The 27,430-nt window shown below is 48.6% G+C and overlaps 6 protein-coding genes across 13 annotated transcripts; 4 read left to right on the top strand and 2 right to left on the bottom strand.

Moving 5' to 3' along the window:
• The first annotated feature begins 62 nt into the window (after positions 1-62).
• LOC108152557 lies at positions 63-1,681 on the top strand. Of its 2 annotated transcripts, none has more exons than XM_017281985.2 (2): positions 63-1,303; positions 1,360-1,681. In XM_017281985.2, exons 1-2 carry the CDS (start codon positions 1,129-1,131, stop codon positions 1,668-1,670), a joined length of 486 nt encoding a protein of 161 aa, XP_017137474.1. In that variant the 5' UTR covers positions 63-1,128; the 3' UTR covers positions 1,671-1,681. The 2 variants fall into 2 exon arrangements, with proteins under 2 accessions (XP_017137474.1, XP_017137484.1); XM_017281995.2 differs by having other exon boundaries at positions 1,202-1,293.
• Positions 1,682-1,730: 49 nt separating this feature from the next.
• On the top strand, positions 1,731-2,891 carry LOC108152546. Of its 3 annotated transcripts, none has more exons than XM_017281962.2 (4): positions 1,731-1,823; positions 2,054-2,219; positions 2,286-2,489; positions 2,546-2,891. In XM_017281962.2, the coding sequence occupies exons 1-4, from the start codon at positions 1,755-1,757 to the stop codon at positions 2,794-2,796; spliced, it is 690 nt and encodes a 229-aa protein (XP_017137451.1). In that variant the 5' UTR covers positions 1,731-1,754; the 3' UTR covers positions 2,797-2,891. The 3 variants fall into 3 exon arrangements, with proteins under 3 accessions (XP_017137451.1, XP_033255109.1, XP_017137461.1); XM_033399218.1 differs by having other exon boundaries at positions 1,767-1,939; XM_017281972.2 differs by having other exon boundaries at positions 1,770-1,917.
• Positions 2,892-2,973: 82 nt separating this feature from the next.
• On the top strand, positions 2,974-12,873 carry LOC108152504 (armadillo segment polarity protein). Of its 4 annotated transcripts, none has more exons than XM_017281900.2 (7): positions 2,974-3,090; positions 5,988-6,047; positions 7,620-9,259; positions 9,336-9,536; positions 9,615-9,887; positions 10,973-11,069; positions 12,483-12,873. In XM_017281900.2, the coding sequence occupies exons 2-7, from the start codon at positions 6,017-6,019 to the stop codon at positions 12,755-12,757; spliced, it is 2,517 nt and encodes an 838-aa protein (XP_017137389.1). In that variant the 5' UTR covers positions 2,974-3,090; positions 5,988-6,016; the 3' UTR covers positions 12,758-12,873. The 4 variants fall into 4 exon arrangements, with proteins under 4 accessions (XP_017137389.1, XP_017137407.1, XP_017137380.1 ...); XM_017281891.2 differs by lacking the exon at positions 2,974-3,090 and adding an exon at positions 4,604-4,714; XM_017281909.2 differs by lacking the exon at positions 2,974-3,090 and adding an exon at positions 5,366-5,505.
• A 119-nt stretch (positions 12,874-12,992) lies between these two features.
• Positions 12,993-14,144, bottom strand: LOC108152533 (39S ribosomal protein L16, mitochondrial). Of its 2 annotated transcripts, none has more exons than XM_017281951.2 (3): positions 14,019-14,144; positions 13,899-13,961; positions 12,993-13,844 (listed from the first exon to the last, which is right to left on the bottom strand). In XM_017281951.2, exons 1-3 carry the CDS (start codon positions 14,065-14,067, stop codon positions 13,228-13,230), a joined length of 729 nt encoding a protein of 242 aa, XP_017137440.1. In that variant the 5' UTR covers positions 14,068-14,144; the 3' UTR covers positions 12,993-13,227. The 2 variants fall into 2 exon arrangements, with proteins under 2 accessions (XP_017137440.1, XP_017137433.1); XM_017281944.2 differs by having other exon boundaries at positions 13,899-13,964; positions 14,019-14,143.
• Positions 14,145-17,033: 2,889 nt separating this feature from the next.
• On the top strand, positions 17,034-26,223 carry LOC108157568 (histone-lysine N-methyltransferase trr). Its single transcript, XM_017289691.2, has 7 exons — positions 17,034-17,736; positions 17,827-23,459; positions 23,540-24,085; positions 24,151-24,746; positions 24,814-24,943; positions 25,007-25,189; positions 25,260-26,223. Exons 1-7 carry the CDS (start codon positions 17,220-17,222, stop codon positions 25,350-25,352), a joined length of 7,698 nt encoding a protein of 2,565 aa, XP_017145180.1. The 5' UTR covers positions 17,034-17,219; the 3' UTR covers positions 25,353-26,223.
• On the bottom strand, positions 26,213-27,117 carry LOC108157586 (COA8 family protein CG14806, mitochondrial). Its single transcript, XM_017289715.2, has 3 exons — positions 27,008-27,117; positions 26,696-26,947; positions 26,213-26,608 (listed from the first exon to the last, which is right to left on the bottom strand). The coding sequence occupies exons 1-3, from the start codon at positions 27,050-27,052 to the stop codon at positions 26,387-26,389; spliced, it is 519 nt and encodes a 172-aa protein (XP_017145204.1). The 5' UTR covers positions 27,053-27,117; the 3' UTR covers positions 26,213-26,386.
• Positions 27,118-27,430: the final 313 nt, after the last annotated feature.

Raw genomic sequence — 27,430 nt, 5'->3', positions numbered from 1 at the left:
GTTTTTAAAATGAATAGCAACTTGTGGGATGTTAACGTCGAACCAAAATTGAAAAGATTTCCAGTAAAGGTTATTTCAATAGTTTTAATAGGGTACATACATCCTATGAATTTGGTTCGTACATTCCTGCTCCCTTAAGCAAGGAGATGAGATGATGAGGATGCTCTTCCTTCTTCATTTTCTGTATTTTTTTGGCAATTCATTTATCATAATGAATACTTATCATTTTTGCTTCTGTTAAGCACCAAAAACAAGGTTTGTAAATGCTTACATACAATATGTACATAAATTCATAAAAGTATTTGGAAATCGTGTATGCGTGTTGACTATTTGCATTGACTGTTGTCGGCTGTATTGTAATTAAATTGATTTATACCTGTATTTATGCATTCAATTAGATTCGATTATCTAATATTGGCGACATTCAAGAGGCCCAGGAAAGGAGTAGTGTCGATTGCGCAACAGAGCCATGGGGCAGAGGTTGCGAGTGTGTGTTCCGGCTCAGGCTGCGCCTGCGATTGCCTAAACACGCAATGGTAATCATTTCAATGGGTTTATTTTCGGAAATTCCTTTTACTTCAAGGATTCGGTTTGGCTTGTACCAAATTACGCCAATGACATGATATGAACTGGAAACGAAGTTGAAGTGAAAGTTTTTGAAGGGAATGGAATGCTGGGAGTGAAAAAGTAAACCGAAACTATGCTATGCTATGACTGGCAGGCCCTGCAGTGGCCTCTGACGTCGACGGAACTGTGATTGTGGGTCACACCCTACTGCCGCAACTGCTTGCGGCTCGGCGCGGCTCCTTTTGTGTGTGCGTTGTATGTCGTGGATGGCGGGGAGTGAGGAGACGTGGGGATGCGTGTGTAGTATTGGAAGCATTGCCTGCCATCCGGCAACAACAGCTACAATGGCGAAAGTTTAATGAGTGCAATTTTTGTAAATGAAAGCAAAATGAAATGAGCAGACAAACGGACGAACGAACTGGTAGACGTGTTTTTGCAGTGAATCAAGTAAGACCGACGAACAAGTCATACGGAGGAAACACGCGACGGGGTGCAGACGGTGTCGCAGAGTCGATTCGGCTTCGAGTACAACTTTTTTGAGAGAATTGAGAGACAATCAGGATGAGGTCCAGCGGCGGAGCACCGGAGAATGGCGATGGCGAGGAGGACGGAGAAAGTGGGCAGGACCACCATGAGGGCGATCCGCGTCCGTTGCCGTACGACTTTGAACAGGAGCTGATCAGAAAGTCCAACAGGCATATACGCCTCTACGAAGCCTTCGTTCCGGTTAGCAAAGGTGCCTTGACAGACGTTTTGATCTCCTCATTTGTTCCACCTGCTCCTCATCCTTAGAGTATATGCTGACTCGCAAGTTCTACGCCGAGTACGAGCAGCGGAAGCCGGCGCAGCCCCTGCGCTTCCTGCGCTACACCCAACCGGAGAGACTGCTGGAGCGGCAGAGGCAGCTGGGCTTGGGGACACCGCTGCTGGAATCGCAAATGTATGGCTGGCTGCCGGTGCAGGGTCGAAAGTGTGCCTTAGAGCTAAATTTCCTGCATGCCCCAAAACTGCGCTGCAGCATGACGATCCATGGCGAAAACTTGATGGCGGAGCGCATCACGGAGCGTCCTGCATTCAATGGACTGCGGTTTTTGCTTCATTAGAAACGCAAAGAATTTGAAATGGAAATCGCCATAGTGTGGCAACACTGAGCAATCGAGCTTACAAGCCAGTTGGCAGCCCAATCAATGTTTACGTTCTGCGTTTATTTTTTGCAATTGATTATCAAAAATACAGTTTCGAATATTAGCGACGTTGTACGTGCCACCATTTTTTTTTTATTTGGAATAAGTATAGCCTGGGTCGCTACAGTAAAATATCATCCACGTTCGGCTGGAGTCACACAAAATGGTATAAGATGGGCAGCTCAAAGGAAAGTGGTGGGCAGCGGAGCCAAAGTTCATGTTCGATGGATCATTTCAGCCTCCGCTTAATGAGTTTATTTCCACGCACACTAATACATATGTACACATGCATTTTTGTATAGGCTCATTCGAATAAAGCAAAGAAGGAAGCGAAAGCGGCGAATTTGCAGAAACCAGAGACGAATAATAAGAATCCCAGCAACCCGCCAAATAATGCCCAGCCCAATGTGCATGCCCCCAGTCAGGATCAATTCCATGAACTCCTACTCCACACCGTGCAAAAGTCATGTAAGTCGTAGCTAGCCGTTTCCAGTACAATTTGTTAACTCTGACTACCCCTTTTGAGACTTTCAGGGCTGCGGCTTCGGCATTTTGTTATGTCCGAGCTAAGTGGAAGCGAGCTGTTGGAAGCTGCGGCGGTATGGTGCGCCCGTAATCCTCACATTGCCATCTGTTTGCTGGCAGCTAGCTTGGTATTTCTTCTACCGTTCCTGATCATTTTCGGCTTCGGAATCGCCACCATGGTGATGACTTTTACGGGCCTCTTGGTGCTAGAAGGTAAGAAGCCCGAGCTTGTGGATGATTTTTTTTTACTAAACTTCCACTTGTTCCAGGCACTCTTCTCACTATTGTCTCTATGATGTTCTTTGCATGTCTGGGTGGCTTTGCTATCATTGTTCCGGTGATTGGAGTTGTTACTGTTGGGGTATACTTTGGATTCGCTCAGGTGTATGGCTTATATGACGGAAAGGAGCGCCGCAAGACTGCAGTTAGGTTAGTCAAAGATCCGCCCAAGCCATGTGACTTGGTGCCGGCATCAGTGACAACTTCTGAAGAGCCAGCTGTCAACAAAATAAATAACTAAAGAATGGAATCCTAGCTATCTAGTTTGTGAAATTAACTATTTAAAGTACTGTACACTACCTAAATAATTACAATAAACTTTTTTTGAAAACATGACCGCGCCACATTATGAATAAAAACGGTTGGCAGTCCCAGCAGCTTTGTGTATCGCTGCTAAATACCTCCCATCACTAGTTCTGTAGTCGTCGCCATATACATTGTTTTCACATTTGGGATTTGTTGTTAAATATAAAGATTTAAGAGTGTTTCATTAACAGAAACCTGCTTTTAAGCAGAATTACCTTTACCCGACGCGGTAAGTTCTAAAAATTATAAATTTCCTAGAATGGACAAATATTTGTGTATGAAAAAGTGGAGTCGGTAAACACCCACACATACATACGTGCACATGCTTGTTTGGGTGCGTATTTCAAAGAGATAAAGGCTAAAAATTAGATTGCAGAGTTAGTACTCAACACAGACGTGCATACACATGTAAATATTCATGTACATATGTATTTTGATTTAAAAAATGGAAATATTGAAATCACTTTTGCTTCATGGATTTTCTTAACAATATATCTTATACTGAATCATACATTTGTAAATGTTCTACCGCCTTTAACTATGGTAGGCGTGAGGAAATCCAGCCAACCTTATTTAGTTTTCTCAGTTTATATCAGTGAACTAAGTTGTTCTTTCAGTTCTTTCGATTTTGTTCCCTTTTTAGGTCAACTGGGTTTATAGCTGTATGGCATAATACTCTGTTAAATTTGCTGCGAAGATAGGAATAGCTCAATAGACAAAACGCAAAATTAGTGTTCGTAGACTGACTAACTGATATTTTGCAACACACAGATCCAGCCAGCCAGCAAATTTGGATCTGAAAACTGTAACAATTTGTTATTTCCGCAGCGCTGCTCCCAGCTCAACTGTAAAGCCAACTAGACGCATATATGTACATCTCTCGCTCTAACTGCATGCTTTTCCCATAAGGTTGTCTCTGTATTAGAAGCTAGTCAGTTAGCATAGTCTAATGTCATACAGCTACTAGCAACTTCTTGGAGATGCGTATTTGTAAACTGATAAAATGGTCTGCTGTTTTTCCCGATAATGAACTCAGCTTGTTTTGCTAACACATGTAGAAATTCCATTTATGGTCGTATGGTCGTACTCTAAATATTAGTTTAGTATAAAAACACAAACACAACGTTCTGTGTTTACATTTGTGTTATTTTGGTGAGTTGTTGCTTCAGTTATTATTTCAGAGTACGAATTTATTGCTTTGCTGCTGTGATGCAGCTCAACTAAGAATATAAACTACATGTTTACCTGTTTAGCCATATTTTTAAACAACTCAATGAAAAGAGTGCTTGAAGTGAACCATCTTATAGAAAATGTATTCAATTATCGAATAAAACTGTTCTTAGTGCTGAGCGTCCCAGGTATCTAGCAATATTAAACCGAATATCAAAATCGAGGAATATGGTTTCCAATCCTTGACGAAGATCCATTAACCCATTGTAGACCAAGGGAATATTTTAATATTCCACCGAAAATAATGAAAATTTAATCATTTTAGCGCAGTTCAGGTGAATGATATCATGGTTTTTTAAGTTCCGAGGCGAGATGGCATGGATCTACAAGAAAAATGTACAACCAGTAATATATTCCGCCATATCCTCAAGTCGTTGAACTGTTTAAATAGAGGAGGCTTAAGTGGGCTAAATTCGCTTTTTCATCGGTATATTTACGGTATATTTTTAAAAAGAGACGGTATATTTCTAAGGGGCTAGACCGTATATCTTATCGATAAGTCTACGGTCACACTGATATACATAGTTTTCACAGGTCGAGGATTGCTGTAATTTTTTTTGTTTAAGTGCGTCTAAAGAAAGGAAATCTGCTTTAGAGCAGCAGAATTAAACTATACTGACACGGTGAGTAATTCGAGTTAGTAGATTTATCGCAGATTTCATATTAATTCGTGAGATTTTGATACGTATATGTGCAAGGTAAACTGCTGTGCAGCATAAAAAACATTTAGGAAAGCTACTAGTTGGCAAGGGCAAACCAGTAACCAGCGGTGGTGTGGTATGCTGACACTCATACATTACATCTACATGTACACATGTGTGCATGGAGATGGATACACACAACCAGAATTTGTATGTATTCGATAAATTATGCTGCTGTTTTTTGCTTTCTTGATGGTAAACAACGCCAAAGGCAGAAAGTAATAATTGATTGCAAGCTTGCTTAGCGCTTTATCGGACATATTATCTCAGATTTATCTAATCTTACATTCAAAGAGTAGCTAAAACCCCGTCAAATCCGTTCTTGTTGCCTGTGTATGTATGCACAAACTGATGAATGGATGGCAACACTGCGCAGCATTGCATTGTGTTGAAGCAGCAGCAGCAGCTCTTTCAGCCTGTCCATTTGTTGCCCTTAACTTTCTTCCTCTCACTCGTTCACACGCTCCCACTCGCTCTTGCGTTCGTGCAGTGTTGCTGCAAGTGCGTCTGCTTCTGGTTCTGCTGCCTCGTCACTTGCGTCTATTTCGTTCTAATGAGCAAGCTGGTCGGACGCATTTTCTGCTGGGCCCTTACCGAAGAGACTAGTCTCTTAAAGTTGAATGTAGTTTCTAACTAAAACAAATATACAGTTTGTTAGTATAAGCAGGTGTTAAAATAGTAAAAAACTGAATTGAAAATTAACTAAACGCAAGGTTCGTACAAAGTGCTCGGCTTAAAGTTCTCGGCAGGTAGATCACGGACAAACACTCTACCCATATTTCAGAGCGTTTGTTTGCGAGTCTTTTGCGAATTTCTTTGTGTGTGCCATACTTAAAGACGCATCATATTTCGTGTTATGTTTGCTCTGCGGATTCTCAAAGCTTAAATGTGAAAACCAAAGAAAATATACATATTGACAAGAAAATTACTAAGAAATTTATAGCGGATAAGCTTATCAGTGCTGAATCGAGTTACGGGTAAACCACTCCTATAAAACCGAAATTAGAACCATCTATTTTTTGTTCTAATATAAATAATATTTGAATTGGGTACCGAGTGACGAGACCTTACACCTTAGGCCATCTAAATTCTTTTTCATATCTTCCCCACACATGCACAAAAATGCATAACCAACTACACACACACACACAGAAATTTTACATGTCTTACATTACTCATTTTTTCTGTATTACAGGTGTGCTGTAAAGCGCTTTAATCGCCAAGATGAGTTACATGCCAGCCCAGAATCGTACAAGTAAGTAAATTACTCCCTTTGGGCTCTAAAATCTGCGAATTCATTTGCCGAGGAGTAGTCCGAATTGTCGACCTAGGGTACCTTTGCGCTCATTACTCCAGTATACCCTGTGTTCAAGATTTACGCTATTTGGATTATCTTTTAATTTGTTTTTCTTTCATCTCATCGTTTCGCACTCACACCCAAACAAAATGCATCAAACTCGACCAAACACCCACCCACCCACTGCATTGCTGATGGTTGACTGACTTTTCTGTGGCAATTTAACATTTTATGCTTCTGCAGCTTAAAAATGTAACGGAGGAAAGGCAACTGCATCTGTACATGTAGTTTTCCCCTATCTATCTAACTATCTATCTCGCTCTCTCTCGTGTGTTGTGTTTTCGTTACCACTTCATTTGCACTCGGCTGTCGTGGGCGGGGACGGACGAAGAATGTGCGTTATTGTTGTACCCTTTGAAACTTGATTCTCAAACACCAACCCACGCACCCACACACCCACTCACCCACTCGTGAGGGTATGCACATACACGTGGGTACCCATTCTCGTCCTCTCTCAATCTCATTTACGACGTAAATGCTGCACACATTCTTTTGTGTGTGTGCGCCTTTTTTTTGCTCGGAATTTAATTAGTAAGGAAAAAACAGCAAGGAGTATTTTTTCGTAAAGGCTTCGCATAAATTATGCTACGGCCGCTGTGGTCCTCTGCTTTTTTTTTTTTCTTTTTTGCTTTGGAGTGCTGTGCCCCACTTGAGGGATGAGGCGCAAAAAGCGCTTAATCGATCTGGGAAATGAAACGAAAATGTGTGAATGCAAATGCAGTGAAGCAGATACCGGGGTGTGGGCGTGGCCTGTGCACTGATGAAACGTGGACGCGGACGCGGACGTGTTCGTGTCGGTATATGTATGTATGGATGTATAAGGACCGAAACAAAGCTAAAGAAGTGGGCCTGAAACTGCATAATTAAGCCAGAAATGGCAAACAAAACGCCCTCAAATCCTTTGCCTTTCCAGTGGGGAAACTCTCAAGCAAACTCCCCATCACCCGTCAATTCCTCGTGAGTGTATTTGTGTATGAGTGTGAGCGTGAGTGTGAGCGTTCGTCCTGGAATATCCTGCAGCGTTCAATTTGTCATGCTTCACATTTTTTCAACTTTTTTGTGCTTAGGTCCGCATTTTGCTGCCGCTTTTGCAGCATGTTCACTTTCTGTCACTGTCGCCTTCCATTTGGCAATCCTTCGTTTCGAGAGAGAGGGCGAGGCCTGGTGTGGTGCTGGGGAGCATCCCGACTAGAGAGGCAGTCGTTGCTTGATGTTGATGTCGAGGATGGGCTCCGTTGTCGTTCTTCAAAAGATTCTTGGGATAGCAGCGGTGTGGTTCGGGGAAGGGGACTGGATTATACATACATATCCACATAAATACATATGTATGTATATGTGTATGTTTGGTGGGTTGTAATGCTGTCTTCAATCTGTGGACGCAAATGTTTTCCAGGCTGTACATAAATATTTTAAAATCTGTCATTTTCTCTGCATCTCTAACCCGTTGTACCCCTCTCTGTCCTGTGGCAGTGTCGCATAATAATCAATATAATCCGCCGGACTTGCCACCCATGGTGTCGGCCAAGGAGCAGACCCTGATGTGGCAACAGAACTCGTATCTGGGCGACTCGGGTATCCATTCGGGGGCCGTCACCCAGGTGCCGTCGCTGTCCGGAAAAGAGGATGAGGAGATGGAGGGCGATCCGCTTATGTTCGACCTGGACACGGGATTCCCGCAGAACTTCACACAGGACCAGGTGGACGACATGAACCAGCAGTTGAGCCAGACGCGTTCGCAGCGAGTGCGAGCCGCCATGTTCCCGGAGACCCTGGAGGAGGGCATCGAGATACCATCGACACAGTTCGACCCACAGCAGCCGACGGCTGTTCAGCGTCTGTCGGAGCCGTCGCAGATGCTGAAGCATGCCGTGGTCAACCTGATCAACTACCAGGACGACGCTGAGCTGGCCACCCGAGCCATACCTGAGCTGATCAAACTGCTCAATGACGAGGACCAGGTGGTGGTCTCGCAGGCCGCCATGATGGTCCACCAACTGTCCAAGAAGGAGGCCTCGCGCCATGCCATCATGAACAGTCCCCAGATGGTGGCCGCCCTGGTGCGCGCCATATCGAACAGCAACGACCTGGAGAGCACCAAGGCCGCCGTTGGAACCCTCCACAATCTGTCGCACCATCGCCAGGGTCTCCTGGCCATCTTCAAGAGCGGCGGCATCCCGGCCCTCGTCAAGCTGCTATCGTCGCCCGTCGAGAGCGTGCTCTTCTATGCGATCACCACGCTGCATAACCTGCTGCTCCACCAGGATGGCTCCAAGATGGCCGTGCGCCTGGCCGGCGGTCTTCAGAAAATGGTCACCCTGCTTCAGAGGAACAATGTTAAGTTCTTGGCCATCGTCACCGACTGTCTGCAGATCCTGGCCTACGGCAACCAGGAGAGCAAGCTCATCATTCTTGCTTCAGGCGGACCCAACGAACTGGTGCGCATCATGCGCTCCTATGACTATGAGAAGCTCCTTTGGACCACATCGCGCGTTCTTAAGGTGCTCTCGGTGTGCTCAAGCAACAAGCCGGCAATCGTGGACGCCGGCGGTATGCAGGCGCTGGCCATGCACCTGGGCAACATGTCGCCCCGTCTCGTCCAGAACTGCCTGTGGACTCTGCGCAATCTTTCGGATGCGGCCACCAAGGTGGAGGGACTAGAGGCCCTCTTGCAGTCACTGGTCCAGGTTCTCGGTTCCACCGACGTCAACGTGGTCACCTGTGCTGCCGGCATCCTCTCGAATCTGACGTGCAACAATCAGCGCAACAAGGCCACCGTCTGCCAGGTGGGCGGTGTCGACGCCCTTGTCCGCACTATCATCAATGCCGGCGATCGCGAGGAGATCACCGAGCCGGCTGTATGCGCCTTGCGCCACCTCACTTCGCGCCACGTCGACTCTGAGCTAGCGCAGAACGCGGTCCGTCTCAACTACGGGCTTTCGGTTATTGTGAAGTTGCTCCATCCCCCATCACGGTGGCCGCTTATCAAGGCCGTCATCGGGCTGATTCGTAACCTGGCCCTCTGTCCGGCCAACCATGCCCCGTTGCGAGAGCACGGCGCCATCCATCACTTGGTGCGCCTGTTAATGCGCGCCTTCCAGGATACTGAGAGGGTAAGATTCCACCACCATTCCATCCCTACTGACGCTCGGTGTACTGGTACGGGTACTGACCTTTCTCTTCCTGCAGCAACGCTCATCGATTGCCACCACGGGCTCCCAGCAGCCGTCTGCTTACGCCGACGGCGTTCGCATGGAGGAAATTGTCGAGGGCACAGTGGGGGCCCTGCACATCCTGGCTCGGGAGTCGCACAACCGCGCCCTCATACGCCAGCAGTCGGTGATTCCGATCTTTGTCCGCTTGCTCTTCAACGAAATCGAGAACATCCAGGTAAGCAATCATCCGAAAAACCCAATCCGAAAGAAGTTGCTCACTTATCTTAAATGTCTCACGTCTCTCTCTACGTAGCGCGTGGCTGCCGGCGTGCTCTGCGAGCTGGCCGCCGACAAGGAAGGTGCCGAGATCATTGAACAGGAGGGAGCCACCGGCCCGCTCACCGATCTGCTGCACTCCCGCAACGAGGGCGTGGCCACGTACGCCGCCGCAGTGCTCTTCCGCATGAGCGAGGACAAGCCGCAGGACTACAAGAAGCGTCTCTCTATCGAGCTGACCAACTCTCTGCTGCGCGAGGACAACAACATTTGGGCCAATGCTGATTTAGGCATGGGTCCGGATCTGCAGGTGGGTGGACACTAGTCATAAGTGAGGCCAGCAGCCTGGCACCTGATATCTTGTGCCTGTGGCCATATTCCACCTGGTGTACTTTGCCTGGGTTTCGGCTTCCGGCTTCCATTGGGTTTTCATTTGTTACTTTGCTTCTCTGTTCCCCCTCCACGTCCGCGCCGAAGCGAACTCTGTACATACAACTGTAAAATTGTAGAAACTTAAACTATTCCAGCATTCTGTACTTGTGTTCATATAAGTATCGACCAATATAATAGCCTAATATTCCTTGGACTTGCTTAAGATTTCAATATGCCTTTGAATTTACATTTTTGTTTTGTTTTTTTTTTGTATTTCTGTTTCTGTTTACTGTATTACGAGAACCGATAGATCGATAAGTAGGTAGAAAAAGCATTTGTCTGTAGATGGCAATCGATATCGACCCCTCAGCTCCGCCCAACTACAACTCCTTCCTATATACTCTCTCGAATCATAAGTGTACATACATATAAATTTGAAATGTTTTTCGCCTAGAAATCAGATTTTGTTGAAATTTGTTTGTGTTAATTATGATTTTGTAATTAATTCACATTTTTTTATTTACTTTTTGTTCTGTTTTTCCTTTATGGTAACTTGTAAAAACCAACCAACAACAAACAAAAAACAAACCCAAACAAAACAACACACGAAAACACACACAATTCCAATCACAACAAAAAACCAACTGCAACGGTAAAACATTAAACAACCGACGAATCACCGCACCGAATCACCACCAATACCAATACCAATACCACTACCACAACACGATCAAAAACTAACTGTCTACATCCACGTGTCTCTCCCTTCCTCTCTGTCACTCTCGCTGAAAAATGCGCAACACAAACTTGTGTCTGTGTCTTCTTCTTTCCTAACAACTTTTCACTTCTGATCCATCCAACAAAAAACAAAACTGAAAAAATAAATACATCACTCACACACGCACACGCACACTCACACCCACACCCACACTCACGTACAAACAACTGCAATATACACACGCACAACTACACACCGAACCAAACTTTCGACAACAACAAACACACGAAATCAATTAATCACAGGATATGCTTGGACCCGAAGAAGCATATGAGGGCCTTTACGGACAAGGTCCGCCCAGTGTGCACAGTTCGCACGGAGGTCGCGCATTCCATCAGCAAGGTATGTATGTCATATGCATAAGGAAACACCGTTCCGAGACCCCCCGCCCCCGCCCCACTTTACCCTTTACCCTTTGTGTCACCCCCGCACCAAAATGAAGGAGAATAATCAAAAGTGTTCACACAGCAAGCAGCAGCAAGTCCAGACCTGCCTCCACCTCCACCCCTAGCCCCGCCCTCACCATCCACACATTTATTACATGCATATTGTGCATTTAATCGTAATCGTGTCAGTTCATCAATTAAACTAAATTACATATAACATATGAATAATCGATGCTAAAGTTAAGTTCGTTTCAACTTTGAAGACTCCTCCAATTACAATATTATTCAATGTGATCTCCACTCCACCCACCCTGCTAACATGTCTCGTTGTCCACCCCCAATCGTCCCAGTCCCAGTCCCAGTCAATCGCTGCATGCGATGGAAATAAGTTTCGTTTGTGTCCCCCCCCACCCTCCCGCAATCGGAATAGCATACCCAATCCCCTGCCCCCTTTTCTGCCTTGCAATTCTTCAATCAGATTTTCATTTCTTAAACTAAACGACACTGAGCTTTTTTCTTTCCCGTGTCCGACCAGGATCTCTCTCGATCTCTCAGTCTTGGCCCAAGCGAAAGCAGCTAGAGCAAAATATACGATTTTTAACGCAGCAAGCGCATTACATACGTACAATACATGCAATATGTATGGCTGTTTCCTTTGATTATCAACCTTTAAGGCTTAGGGACCCCGGACATGTGCATATTTCATACATATATAACTATGTTCGCACCTCACACGCACTTTTGTAGGTACACCCACCAACACACAACAACTGACAGGATCTGCCTGCCGTGCTAGGACTATCTTTCATATTTTCTCTTTCTTCATAAATTTTCCATGGATTCTAGGTGCGTTACAGCGGCTGTTGGTTGACTGAGGAAGCAGAATCTATTTTTCATTAATACTTTAAAACTTATTTTCCCTTGATTTGCCCTTGATTAATTTACGTTCCTTGAGTTTGCTTTCGTTCGATAATGCAATATGCAGCGTATGACGTTGTCCGGAGAATGCCCGCCCTTTAGTTCGGTTCAGTCTGGTTCATTTTGCATGTTAAGTAGCCCGAAGTAGCATTTTTAAATTAGCTATAAACTCATATACTCAATCTATCTATACACACACGTACTATGTTCATGTATAGTCCTTAGTTTATATAAGCGATGTGCATGCAGATGGGTCATAAGCTCCAAACGAATGGGAATTGCTGCCGTAGTTGACGCCACTTGGTGGAAAATGATTGGGGAACGGCTGATTTATGTGTTTTCCTTGTGTTGACGTTTAGCTAATAGTTTTTGGGAGGATCTTTGCAGGGGGCAATCGCACTAATCTAACTTTTGTTCATTTTCTCTGTCTCTCCCTATCGCTTGTTCGCAGGATATGATACTCTACCAATAGATTCGATGCAGGGTCTGGAGATCAGCAGCCCGGTGGGCGGTGGCGGCGCTACTGGCAATAGCGGAGGTGTTAACAGTGCTAGCGCCGGCGGCGGTGCTGTCGTCCCACCCAGCGGGGCACCAACATCGCCCTATTCCATGGACATGGACGTCGGCGAGATCGATGCCGGTGCATTGAACTTTGACTTGGATGCCATGCCGACGCCACCCAACGACAACAATAACTTGGCTGCCTGGTACGATACCGACTGTTAGACGACAAGCTAAAATTCGATCCTCTCGAATTCCACACACATAAATCGACATTTACTGCCCTCTTCCCCTGGTCCGTAAGCACGGGCACGCCAGTGCCCACAACGATGATAAGACAATGGTACACACGGCCCCGAGCAAAGAGGGCGACTCCGAGACGAGATGGCCCAGTGGAAGAAGGCTATTACCACACACATACATAAACATATATATTAATTATAATACAACTGCAACGGCATGAAACATAAAACATATTATTACATATTATCCACATACAAGAAATGGAAAATTAAACAAATGTTTGCAATAGAACTCGTACATTTCCCCAAATTCCTCCATTCTTTCTCTTTTGAAGTGAGTTGCGGTGGGCGGGAATCCCAACAATTCCCAGGTAGACACATGGGGGTTTAACAAATCAACAGCTGTTCGTTTTTTTATTGGATCCGTAAACGGATCAGTTTGGTTAGAGCGACCTACAAGTGCTTGCCGAACCACTTGTGATCTACGGGAGAAAGCCACCGATGGCAACCATTCAGATTGTTTTGAATGACGTATTTCATGGTGAATGGGTTTTGATTTTCGCGGGCGTGATGCTCCTCCTCGGCCAGCCTCTCGTCGAGCATCGCCTGGGAGACTACCGTCGCCTGGAATGGCAGTTGGTTGGCGACTTGCTGCAGGAATCCCTTTACTTCGACAAATTCGCATTTTCCAGCTATTTCGACTATAACACGACCTGCCCTAATGGGCGTTACATAATGATCGATGGCACCCTTACCGCCGCCCATGCGCTGGCCCTGGCCCTTCTTTGTGATGGGTTGCCAGGGGGCGGGCACGCGCCATGTAGCAAACATTGTTTGGACGTTCATCTTCCGACCGATCGTAAGACGCATCATCTCATAGTGGCCCCAGCGCAGGCGACCGCCGCCAGTGGCTACTATCGCGTACTGCTTGTGGAGAAGAGAGTTGTGGACAGGTTCTGGGCCACGCATGTAGCGTAAGCGCTTCTGCATTTTGGGCGGACGTAGGTTAGGTGGCAGCTGCGGCATGCGTTCCATGATCCGCAGTTTGGGACGTTCTGGCTGCTCAACATCTGATTGAAAGAAAAGTAAATAAGTTCTTGCTTTTCTACGAGCTCTAAACTTACTTTGATATTTGATTGGAGGAGCAAAATACTTGAGGCCGGCTGTGTTGATGGCTGCGAAATTGCCTGCTGAAATTTCGAATGACTTGATTGCAAGGTCAGGTCTAGAGAATATGCGCTTACTTGACAGACTGTTTTTGAATAGCTGTGTGACTGTTTTCACGCTCCACATTTCTTATTTGATTTAATTTTTTTAACAATAATGTGCTGGTTCGAGATGTAAGTGTGCAGTGTGACCGCGGATTTATCGTTAAAATATACAGTCCGACTCTAAAAAATATACCAAAATATACCGTCTCACTTAAAAAATATACCGTAAATAGTGACGAATGCAAGTTGTTATATTTTAACTATTCCTCGTTTTTGATATTTCGTGGAATATTACTAGCTATATAGAACATTTGGCCATGCCCACATAATTTTATCCGATTAGTGAATATATTTTCTAATTGACTGGTTTATTTTAAACACTTGCTTTTATAGCATTTTGCGTAAAAAGAGGTTTTAGCAGAAATGGTAAAAAAAACGAAAGAGGATAGTCGTTCCTATTGTTAAATTTTGATATTCCGTCGAATATTATTAGCTAGATAAAACATTTTGCCATGCTCACATAATTTTATACGACTTATGAATCAATTTTTTACTTAACCGGCTTATTCTAAATACTTGCTTTTATTTGATCTTGTCTAAAAAAGGTCAAACAAAAAAAGGTTTTAGCGAAGTAGGTCAAAACAAGAAAAAGAAAGAGACAGTCGTTCATATTGCTCAATTTAGAGATTCCGTTGAACAAGATTGGCTAGTTTTTAGTCCTTGCTTTTATTGTATTTTGGCTAAAGGCAAGGCAAGGCAATAGTTCAACAAAAAAACAGCCGCAGTGTTGCTGGTATTTGGAGACATGATGCGTGTATAGCCTTTGTAAACCCTATTTCGTTAATTATACCCGATACTCAAAATGAGTAATGGGGTATATTAGATTTGTGGTGAAAATGGATGTGTGTAACGTCCAGAAGGAATCGTTTCCGACCCCATAAAGTATATATATTCTTGATCAGCATCAATAGCCGAGTCGATTGAGCCCTGTCTGTCTGTCCGTCCGTCCGTCTGTCCGTCTGTCCGTCCCTATTAGCGCCTAGTGCTCAAAGACTATAAGAGCGAGAGTAACGATGTTTTGGATCCAGACTTCTGTGATATGTCACTGCTACAAGAATATTTCAAAACTTTGCCCCGCCCACTTCCGCCCCCACAAAGGACGAAAATCTGAGGCATCCACAAATCTCAGAGGCTATTAAGGCTAGAGTAACCAAATTTGGTACACACACTCCTTTAAGATGTCACTATAAAACGTGTATCTCAAAATTTCGCCCTACCCTCTTGCGCCCCCACAAAGAACGAAAATCTGTTGCATCCACAATATTGCAGATTCGAGAAAACTAAAAACGCAGAATCATAGATAATGACCATATCTATCTAATCTGTTGCATCCACAATATTGCAGATTCGAGAAAACTAAAAACGCAGAATCATAGATAATGACCATATCTATCAGATTGCTGAATCTGGATCAGATCAGATCATTTTTATAGCCAAAAGGAACAAATCAATTTGCAGTGGCTACGCAGCGCCCGACGTCACGCTCAGACTGATTTTCTGTCTCTCTCGCACGCACTCTTTGTCGTGTCGTTTAATATTAGCGGCGTCTGCCGGAGGAGAGCCATACTGACTTAGTATCGGGTGTAACTGTAGAGTTGCGGTGTACGCAGCAACTCACAACGTTCCCCCTCGTTTAATATGAAGATATGGAGATAAAACGTAATTAATAAAGACCTTTTCTCAAATTGATATGTTTTAGACATATTAATGAATATGATTGGTATCTTGCATATATACATATATCTCGATCCTGATACCTATTCTTGGTCTCTGTAAGAATACAATAAACTGCAAAATATCGTTGTGATATTTAAAACAGATGTAAGATGTCATCTGTAATCTTGTGTGTTTTCAACAACGTAAGCAAATGAAGCCTTGGGTGCTTTAAAGACGGAGCCCATCAGAGTGGCCGTGAAAATTATCTGCAGCAAATCCCTTGGTTTTAGCATTGGTCTCCACAGATCCTCGCAGATTATATGAATCTACGGGCTGCGCTTTCCAACTGCAACGAAGTTGTCAATTTTATTTGGGATTCCAATTAGATCCACGGTCGAAACAAACGGCTCCACTGTGCTCCCCTGGTTGGAGACCAGCAACAATGCAGTGGACTTGGTACTGTTTGCGTTGTTCGTACAAGAAAATTTACTCGCGGATCTTCCAGCGATAGCGCACAGCAATAATATCATTTTTGGGTCCTGTAGAGAATGAGAATTTAGTCATCTGGTCCACTTTCAACAAGAATCTCTTGTTTCAAAAACCTTCGATCCCACAAAATAGAGCTCGCTCGGTCCGTAGCAATGCCCACACAGTGGTTGGCGTACATGACCACAACACTGCCAAAATGATTTGTCCTGTTGCTCCTAGCTAATACTATATTTACTTAAATTAAATAACTCTATATCCTTTTCCCTAGGCTATAAAAAAAAGAATTGCACCAAGTCTTGAGGTATTGACTGTGCCTTACGTTTCTTATGCATTTCAACTCGGAAGTGGATTCAGATGGTTTGGAGTTCTCGTTTCAGACAAGCGTTGCCAGACAGTTCCGTGCAGATAGAAATACAAAATTCGACATCAATATTGTCTCAATTGAGACGAAACGATTTATATTGTTTTTAAACAGTAAAACAATAAAAATGTTTCTAAAGAAAAAATTTTCCCTACTTTCATGAAGCCGGAAGCAGAATCATTTTCTATTAAATTTATTTTGAAATAAGAAAAAAAACGACCAAACGATGGCTGATCAGAACCATTGACATGTTTTTTTAAATAAAAAAAATTGTTTTTTATTCTAAAAATAGGTCTTCATTTATTCTTAGTTATTTTAAATTAATTTGATTTTAATTTAAATTAAATTCATTTAATTTAAATTGTTTTTTTTTTTTTGGAAGTTCATTTTCAGACTATTTATGGTAGCACTGGCTACAGCACAGCTGGTAAGTGTGTACTTATTGTTATCGAAAAACTCAACCCTGTATTTTGTATATTTCGTGGTATTTTTTTCATGTATTTTCACTAGCTAAAAGTTTAGGATACACTGCTACTGCATACACGAAAATATTTTTGTCCAAATAGTGCATGTTTTAAAACATTTTCTGTATGTATTTAGCACGAAATTTAAGCTGATCCAGCATTCATTGCTAGCGACTGACTCTGTCCAGTGTCCACTTGTTTGTTATGAATATATCGAAAGTGACAACATCGCTTGCTGCTGCGGCTGCTGCCGCCGAAAAGGCAAAACCCGAACGTGTAACATCTGCAACCGCAGCGCTAAATTTTAATGCAATCAATATACAGAAGCGCACCAGCATCGACGATACCGAGGATCCGAATCGCAAGAAACTCAAAACCGAATTGCTGCTTTGCCCGCCCTCGACTAGTTTGCCCGCCAAACAACAACAGCTACAACAGCAACAGAAACACCACCAGCACCATCGACAACAGCAACGTGCTGTTCCAGGAGGGTCCGTCCAAGCCCCGTCATTGGCATTCCAATCAACAGCTGCAGCCTCAAAACAAACATCCGCTGCTTCCGAAAAGTCTGCAGTTGAGCAACACCCGAAAGTGGATCAAGTCGGCACCGAGAATGCCTGGGATCCGCGCGAGGATAAGATTATAGTATGTAACTTTGGAGCCAACGCTGAAATGAGTGCAATAAAGCCTGAAGAAGCGCTCGACGGCAGCCAAAAGCAGAGTGAGTATGAACTAGCAAACATATTTCAATTCAACCCGTGGCATCCCTTGGCATCGATGAATAACCAATTGTTTCAAAACACGCTTGCAGGTTTTACAAGCTTTACCAAAAAGGAGGCCGTCTGTCCGTCGTCCGCATCTTCTTCCTCCTCGACGGCCTCCACTATTTCCATCGAGCCGAGTGGAGGAGCCGAGCATGTCGAGCTGGCCAACAAAACAGCGTTGCCAGCTGCCGAGGAGCTGGACTACGCCCTACTGCCGTCCTCGGCAACTGAACAAAAGGTGGTGCCCGAAAACTCAACCATCGCGTCGGCCTCTGCCTCCTCCGGCGCCTCCGTTGCCGCGGTGATCACATCCGCAGTCGCCCCCGTGACCGTCAGCTCATCCACAACGTCTACGATAATACTGAATGCGAACAATGGAGGCGGATCAGGACCAGGCGTGGGAGGGACCACTATAATGAACCAGAAGTCGGTGCAGGCCAACTACAATATATTCAATGCGACGACCGCCAGCAGCCAGCAAGTAACCCACCAGCCCACGCTCCTGAACCGCGTAAACATTCAGTCCAAGATGAAGGCCACCCAGCTGGTGGTGAACGCGAAGAAGCTGTCGGAGGTCACCCAGACGACGGCCAAGGTTTCCATCGGCAACAAGACGATCTCCGTGCCGCTGCTAATGAGTGCTAGTGGGGCGGCTACCGCCGGTGGCGCCACCATCGTCGAGAGCAAGCAGATCATGCAGCCCGGCCAGGTGACCGCCGTGGCCAGTGCTCCGTCCGGGCAGCAGAGTGCGGCGCACCAGCACCAGCAGCAGCACCTCAACTACACGAAGCTGATCAAGCGCGTGCCCAAGAACCCCACCACAATCGTTTCCTTCTCGGGCCTGCAGATCAAGCCTGCCAACACCAAAATAGTCGCCGCCAAGGTGGTCGGCAAGAAGATGTCCCTGCAGATCCAGCAGCAGCACCAGCACCAGGTCCAGCAGTTGCAGGTCCAGCAGCAGGCCCAACAGGTGAACAGCGGCAGCCTGGCCCCTGCCACGGCCAGCATTGTTTCGATAACCACCTCGAATCCCAACCAAACGTTTTCCATGGTTAAGGAGAAGCTGCACGACGCCTCCGAGATTGGCGACACGGCCCACGAGGCGGGAGTCAGCGTCAATGTCAATGTCAATGCCAACTCCTGTCGCAATCCAGCCACCCGGTTGGCCGGCCACAAGATAACTTACAGTGAGAACATATTCAACAAGCCCAAATCGCAGGACTCTGGAACCGGCGACGAGTTCGGAAACCTCAACAGCGTCGTGATAAAGCCCCTGGACAAGGCCAGTCACAACTGCGCGCCCAGCTTTAATATCTTCAAGCAGCAGTCCATACAAGTGGGCGCGGGAGCGGGTGCGGCCACCGCCGTGGCGCAGGCAACCGGCACGGTGCCCGTGACGGTAACAATGACGCCATCCGCCGCCGGCAGCGGCTCTGAGATGTCCAGCAGCACCTCCTCCGTATCCGTCTCGGCCATACTGAACGAGGCTGTGGCCAAGTCGACGGCGGGCACGATCTGCATCAACACTCCGGGAATGGGGGCCCGGCCCATCATCTCCATTCAGAACAAGAACATATCTCTGGTGCTGTCGAAGACGACGATGGCCCAGCAGAAGCCCAAGATGATCACCACCACCGTCAGCAGTTCCGCGCTGCAGATGCACCACGCCCTCAACCAGGACCCGAATCCGGACAAACCATCCCCGTCCTCGTCGTCAGCGTCATCGTCATCAGTGTCAGTGTCGGGCGCCGGCGCCGGCGCGGCTCCAATGCAGCTGAAGCTCACGTCGGTGCCCTCCGTGGTGGGACTGGGGTTGGGCGTGGTCACCACACCGGCCACCACGCCCACCAAATTGAGTGTAAGCCTGGCGGCGGCAGAGGCACTGCAACCGATGCCGTTCTCGATCATAATCCCAAAGATGGATGAGATGAGCAACGAGCCGAAGACCAATCTGCTGGTCAAGCAGGAAGCAACAGTCAAGGATGCTCCCGCCGCCCCGCCTCCGGCTCCAACGGGCGAGCAGTCGGGCGAGGTCCTAGTGGCGACCGAGAAGCGTCTGAACGCCAGCACCACGCTGACTGCCATCACAACCTCAGCTCCAGGCCCGCCTGCATCCACGGCCACGGCCACAGCCACAGCCGCAGCCGCGGCCACAGCAACAATCGGTGCATCTGTGCCAGCTGCAGCGAACAGCAACCAGCACCAGCGGGCCAACTCTGATGACTCGAATAACGCGCTGCTGAAGCAGCTGCTCCAGAACAGCAGCAGCAGCCACAACCTCAACCAAATCAGCATCAACTCCGCCCACGTCGCTGCGAGCACAGCGCCGCTGTCCGCCCGCAAGGTGATCAACGTGCGGGCCCCGAGCATGGGCCTAGTCAGCTCCCTGGAGGCGCAGTTGGCCCGTCCGGTCATTCCGCCCGTGCCGGCGGCAGTAAGCAGCAGCAGCGGCGGATCCGTGGCCACGCCTACCACCACCACCACAGTAGCAAACGGGAATGGAGGCAGCCAGCAGTCGGCGTCTGCCGCGCCAGCTGCTCCGTCTGTCGCCCCATCTGTTGCCGCCTCCGTCTGCGCCCCCACTTCTGTGGCCGCTGAAGCTCCCGTTCCGGCAACCAATACCGCAGCGGAGCTGGAGCAGCAGATGCCGGTGGTGCAGCAGTCCTCGATCCAAGGCCTACCACAACCAACACCCACCCAACCGCCCCCGGCTGCCCAGCAGATGCAGCAGCAACAACAGCAGCAGCAACAGCAGCAGCCACAACACCAAGTGAAGCAGACCGTGCAGATTGTGTCCAAGGAGACCTCGTTCATATCCACACCGCCCACGCACGCTGCTCTGACAATGGGAGACAGGAAGCTGGCGGAGTCTTCCGCCACGTCCAGCAGCAAGTCGACGGAGTTCTTGCCGCCGCCGCCGTATGAGCTGGCCACCGCTCCCGTTTCGAATGTGACAATCTCCATATCCACCAAGCCCTCTAAGGATATGAGCTTGCAGATGAAGCACAAGTCCTCGGCCATGCCCATGGCCATGTCGATGGCAATGGAGCAAGAGTCCCTGGGCGTGCCCTTGTCGGAGCAGGCCGAGAAGCCGCTCACCAACTCGGACAACCTCCAGACAACAGCAGCATCGGCAGCAGTGCACAGTGCAGCAGGACCGGGAGCAGTAACCAACAGCTGGAGCAGACAGATCCAGGACAACAACAGCACCATTCAGATTGAGCCGGGAATGGGCCAAATCCTGGCCCCCAACAAAATGTCCTTCAAGTCGGGGGAGGCGCAGAAGAGGAAGCTATCCATGCAGTCGCATCCCCAGCTGGACGAGAAGCTCCAGCTGCAGCACAACCAACCTGACCCCTCGCACAGCGACGATGTGCTGCAGAAGCATCTGCCTCTGGCCATAAGGATGAAGCCGCCGCCACCCGGCACCAATACACCCGGAACCCCTGGGACGGAAACGAACAAGATGCAGCTCATTTCAGCCATCACAAGCTACGCGAAGAAAACTGGGCAGCCAGGCGAGACGCCCCACCAGGCACAGATGCAGTCTCAGATCCAGGGCCAGATGCCTGGCCAGATGCAGTTGCACGTGCATCAGCAACAGCAGCAGCAACATCACCAGCACCAGCAGCAGCAGCAGCAGCAGCAGCAGGCGGCTCATTCACATGCTCAGGGGCATCCCCAGGCCCATCCTCAGAGCTTGCCAACGGCCATGGAACCCAAAGCCGGGGACCAGCGCAAGCGGCGCAAACGGGAGGTGCAGAAGCCACGGAGAGGCAATCCGAACGCCGGGCAGGCGGCCAACAGTCTCAAGGATCTGTCCGGGACGCTACCAGCAGGCGCGATGGTGCAGCTGGCCCGCATGCCCCCGGGCACCCAGTACGTGCAGGGAGCACCCGGCACTGGTCTTGTGCCCGCGGGAGTGGTCGGAGTCGGAGGCGGAGGCGGTGCCGCCGCCTCGCCCATGCTGAAGAAGCGAGTGCGGAAATTCTCCAAGGTGGAGGAGGACCACGATGCATTTACCGAGAAGCTGCTGACGCACATCCGCCAGATGCAGCCGCTCCAGGTGCTGGAGCCCCACCTCAACCGCAACTTTCACTTCCTTATTGGGAGCAGCGAGATGGCGGGCGCAGGAACGGGATTGGGATCGGGATCGGCATCCGGATCGGGAGGGTCCACCTCCGGCAACGGCAAGCTAAAGGCCGGCGCCTCCCTATCCCGCAGCTGGCCGCTGGAGGAATGCGACGGATCGCTGCTGGGCCACTTCGGTCGGGTGCGCCATCCCAGTATTCCCTCGCTGTACGACAGCGAACGCTTCGGCGGGAGCGGTGGCCCGACGGGGGGATCTGCATCTCCGTCGGGGTCTCTGGTGGGAGTGGAGGGAAAGTCGCAGCCCATGTCCAGCATCCAGAACGACTTCTACGACCAGGAGTTCTCCACCCACATCGAGCGGAATCCCCGCGAGCGGCTGCTGCGGCACATCGGGGCCGTGAAGGACGCGAACTTGGAGACCACAGAGCTTGTGGAGGGCGAGTCCCTGACCGCCTGGACTGCCCTCCCGCGGCTCACCCGCTTTCCGGGCCTAATTCTGCTGAACAACAACAGTCGGTGCCACGGGCGGATGTCGCCGGTGGCCCTGGCCGAGGACCCCCTCACCATGCGGATGCCCACTTCGCCCCTGCTCCGCACCTGCGCCGAGGAACTGCGCAAGGGCCAGCAAATGGAGCTGGGGGGCGGCCACGGCAACAGCAACAACAACAACAACAACTATCAGCAGAAGAACCAGAACGTGATACTCTCGCTGCACTCCTCGACGACGGACAACATAGCCGGCGTGCTGCGGGATCTGGCCAATCTGCTGCACCTGACGCCCGCCCTTACATGCAAGCTCATCGAGGAGAAGTCGGACCCGAAGACCGGCTCCGAGCCGAGCCTCGACCAGCCAAAGAGCCAGGGAGCCAAGGAGGAGGCCGACGAGCAGGCCGAAAAGGAGCCGTTCAAGCGGCCCCTCTCCGCGAGCAACGGCCACCTGAGGAAGATTCTCAACGGGCGACGCAAGCTGTGCCGCAGCTGTGCCAACGTCGTCCCCGCCAGCGGCCTGCGAGTGCCCAGCCAGAGCATGCCTCCGCTGGAAGAGCAGCTGCCCCGGCTGGCCCAGCTAATGGCGCTACTGCCCCGGAAGACGCTGCCGCCTCCGTTCTTCTACTTCTGCGATCGTGCCTGCCTGGCCCTGTTCAAGTGGAGCGGGAAGGAGGTCCAGGCAAAGGCCGAGGCGGCCAGCATCTCTCTGCTCGCGGCCAGCGGGTCCTCGAAGAGCACTTTGGCGTCGGGCTCGTGTCCGGCCGTTCCTCAAGAGCATGTGGTGAAGACGGAGCCGCCGGAGGAGGAGCTCGACGTGAAGCAGAACTTGGGCAGCGAGACCGTTGCGCCCCCACTGCAGCGCAAGTGCATCGTGAAGTGCTTTAGCGGCGACTGCTTCGCCACGGAATCGTCCGCGAGCGCGGACATCAAGCAGGAGTACGATGGAGCCACTTCATTTGCTGCCCCCAACAACACGGTGTGGGAGACGGACGGGGTCAGCCACCTAGAGGACACGCGCCAGTGCGTCTTCTGCAACCAACGCGGCGACGGCCAGGCGGACGGACCCTCGCGGCTGCTCAACTTCGATGTGGACAAATGGGTGAGACTAATGTGCTAATGTTGTCGCCTGTCGCGGCCCCTTCTCATCCCTCATCTTTGAATCCCTCTCCTCTCGTACAGGTCCATCTCAACTGTGCCTTGTGGTCGAACGGCGTGTACGAGACGCTGTCCGGAGCGCTGATGAACTTCCAGACCGCACTGCAGGCGGGGCTGAATCAGGCGTGCAGCGCTTGCCACCAGCTGGGAGCTACCATCAAATGCTTCAAGTCGCGCTGCAACAACCTATACCACCTGCCCTGCGCCATTCGGGAGGAGTGCGTCTTCTACAAGAACAAGTCCGTGCACTGCAGTGCCCATGGCCATGCCCACACCCACGCCCAGGCCCACGCAGGCAGCGGAAGTGCCAGTGCCGGGTCCGGGTCCGGGTCTGGGTCTGGAGCCGCTTTCGGGCCAATGGAGAACGAGCTTAGCTCCTTCGTTGTGCACCGTCGGGTGTTCGTGGACCGCGACGAGAACCGTCAGGTGGCCACCGTCATGCATTACACGGAGCTGAGCAACCTGCTGCGGGTGGGCAACATGACGTTCCTCAATGTGGGCCAGCTGCTGCCCCACCAGCTGGAGGCCTTCCACACGCCCCATTTCATCTACCCCATTGGCTACAAGGTGGTAAGTACCTCTTGTTCGCTCTCCCGCGTCCATGGTGTCATCCCAATCCCACTCGTGATTCGCAGAGTCGCTACTACTGGTGCGTGCGGCGTCCGAATCGGCGGTGCCGGTACATCTGCTCCATAGCCGAGGCCGGCTGCAAGCCTGAGTTCCGGATCGTTGTTCAGGACGGCAGCGACAAGGAGCCGGAGCGCGAGTTCCAGGCCAGCACGCCAACAGGGGTGTGGCAGCAGATCCTGCAGCCCATCACCCGCCTGCGGAAGGTGCACAAGTGGCTGCAGCTCTTCCCGCAACACATCAGCGGCGAGGACCTCTTCGGGCTAACGGAGCCGGCCATTGTGCGCATCCTGGAGAGCCTGCCCGGGATCGAGACGCTCACCGACTACCGATTCAAGTACGGCCGCAACCCGCTGCTGGAGTTCCCGCTGGCCATCAATCCGTCCGGCGCCGCCCGCACCGAGCCCAAGCAACGGCAGCTGCTCGTCTGGCGCAAGCCGCACACCCAGCGGACCGCAGGCAGCTGCAGCACCCAGCGCATGGCCAACTCGGCGTCGATTGCCGGAGAGGTTGCCTGCCCCTACAGCAAGCAGTTTGTCCACTCCAAGAGCTCCCAGTACAAAAAGATGAAGCAGGAGTGGCGCAACAACGTCTACTTGGCGAGGTGGGTTTATTCTAAGAGTAACAGGAGGGCCCTCGGAAATTACCCGTTTTCTTTCTCCACCATTTAGGTCGAAGATTCAGGGCCTGGGCTTGTATGCGGCCCGAGATATTGAAAAGCACACCATGATCATCGAGTATATTGGGGAGGTCATTCGCACCGAGGTTTCCGAGATACGGGAGAAGCAGTACGAATCCAAGGTACGTGACAGCCAATCAATGTAGACGAATGAGTCATCCTGAAGTCATTCTTTGCCCCTGCAGAATCGAGGCATTTACATGTTCCGCCTTGACGAGGATCGCGTCGTAGACGCCACTCTGAGCGGCGGCCTGGCTCGCTACATCAACCACTCCTGCAATCCGAACTGTGTGACGGAGATTGTTGAGGTCGATCGCGATGTGCGGATCATAATATTCGCCAAGCGTAAAATTTATCGTGGCGAGGAGGTGAGTTCCACATACACGGACACGGACACGGACACGGATTTTTAATTTTTGTTTTCGTATGCTCTCGCAGCTCTCGTATGACTACAAGTTTGACATAGAGGATGATGCACACAAGATACCGTGTGCCTGTGGCGCTCCCAATTGTCGCAAGTGGATGAACTAAAGTCAGCAGCAGCAGCAGCAACAGAAGCGATTACAGCAACGAGCACCAGCACGAACCAACCCACATGGAAGTTCTCCCAGTGACCGGGAATCTGAACATTCATTCTCTAAACAGTGTAGATCATGTACATATATGTAGTTATATGTATGAATACGTGCTATTATAGAGAATAGAGCATAGAGCATAGGACCCTGCAAGTTATGTATTTTATATGTGCCCGCCGCCCACTGTAGCTAATTTTTATCCTTAATCGCCCATAAGAAGGGGGACAGGGCAGTGGAAGGAGTGGGAATGGACAGCGTTTTCACCATTGAAGTGCTATACTGTATAATTTCTATAAAAAATATGTATTTTATGTTAGGTACATTATTGCACGATTCCCCTTCCCTCCCCCCACCCCACATACTCCCCTCCCCTCCCCACCCTCCCTCAACACCAAGCACCACGACCACAAAGAGCACAATCAGCTCAGCATCATTATCATCACAATATTATTCATCGTGTTTGTAGCCCCACAGAGATAGACCCCAGCGAGTGCCGCCACTTGACTTTATGCGTGTGTGCCTTCCTTTTTGTTTACCATTATTATATTATCATAATTATAACGATTATTAGTTTTTGCATTCTTACAATGGACATTAGAAGGTAGAGCGAGTAGACGTGAAAGCGAGTTTGTTTCTCAACAGGAGTAATAAATGTAATATGCACAACCTTCATTGAATACGTAGACATACGAATACACATATATTGTATTTTATTTTATTTTATTTAACTAGTTCGCCTTAAAATTAAGAATATTAACTATCCAGAAAGCGTTTTTTTTTCATCTCCATAAGTGTTAAGTAAATTTTATGCAACCATTTTGCAATCATTTGAAACGTTTCACTTTATTTGACTATTTAAATACTCAAAAAATTTTCATCCTAAGAACTAAATTGGTGCATACATATACTCGACTGTAGTCTACACGATCCAACAAAACAAAACGAAACAAATCAAATTAACCAAACGAATCGAAACTAGTTTCTGAGTACTCAGACTCCTGTTCGTCTCTTTCTGCGAGTCAGAAGCTTTTGGACCTGCACCATGAACGCCAATGTGAGCATGTCAAAGTTTTTCAGATACCACGAGAGGTTGTACATCATATGGATTCTCCAATTCTTGTCCAGAAAGGTCTTGTAGAATTCACTCATGCGATCGGCCGAGATGTCCTCGGTGCCAGCCTCTTTGTGCAGTCGTATGAAGTCTTCTTTCTCCTAAAAACGACACTTGTTTTAAGTCTTCATCAGAGCGAAAGAGATGACAAGAGAGATAGCCAGGAAAAAGAACTGGGGCCAGCTTACCTCATAGAATCGTTTGTTGTGCTTGGTCCAGAAACTCGCGTTCCAAGCCTCCACTTCGATGCGCGTCAATCGCAATTTCTTAGCCAGATCCGTTTCGTTTTCATCGTAGTGCCTCACGTAGGGGCGCAGGTTCGATTGCGGATCTGGTGGACCTATATAGTCGCAGCTGACGGTCTTCGGATCTGGCGGATGGGCCAGACCAACGGGACGGCTCCCTTTCGGTGCCTGCTTTGTGGCATAACATCGCGGTAGCTAATAAATTTGAAACCTCTGAGTTTTATAACAATGCCGCCACAAACCACTCAGACTCACGTTAAATTGTGTAAGCAATATTCTCGTTTGGTATTTAAAGCACATTTCGATTTGTCAATAGATGTTATGTCAGGGGGCAAGGTAGAAAACTATCGTGAAAATTTGTTTTAACTTACTTATCGATATCCATCACGACGGGATGTACTTTCCCGGATTTGTATAAAATGCATACGAAATCATTCCTAGCGAAATGTTTATCTTGTCTAAGTACCTTTTAGGCCACCACACATAAAATCCTCACTAGACTTATGGTCGCATTCCACTACACCATAATACCAGTGCAGTATGAAACACAAACAAAACGATAGATTGTGTTTTGGTGGTTTGTCAGTTCACCAACTGAACTGTTATTCAAGAGTATAAATTTACGTCTCTTTGCTGCCTGAAACTGAAGCATATATTTATCTTGCTAAGCACTTCTAA

The sequence above is a fragment of the Drosophila miranda genome, chromosome XL (genome assembly GCF_003369915.1).
Source record: "Drosophila miranda strain MSH22 chromosome XL, D.miranda_PacBio2.1, whole genome shotgun sequence".
NCBI classification, from domain to species: domain Eukaryota; kingdom Metazoa; phylum Arthropoda; class Insecta; order Diptera; family Drosophilidae; genus Drosophila; species Drosophila miranda.
This window is presented reverse-complemented; position numbering and strand designations above follow the sequence as displayed.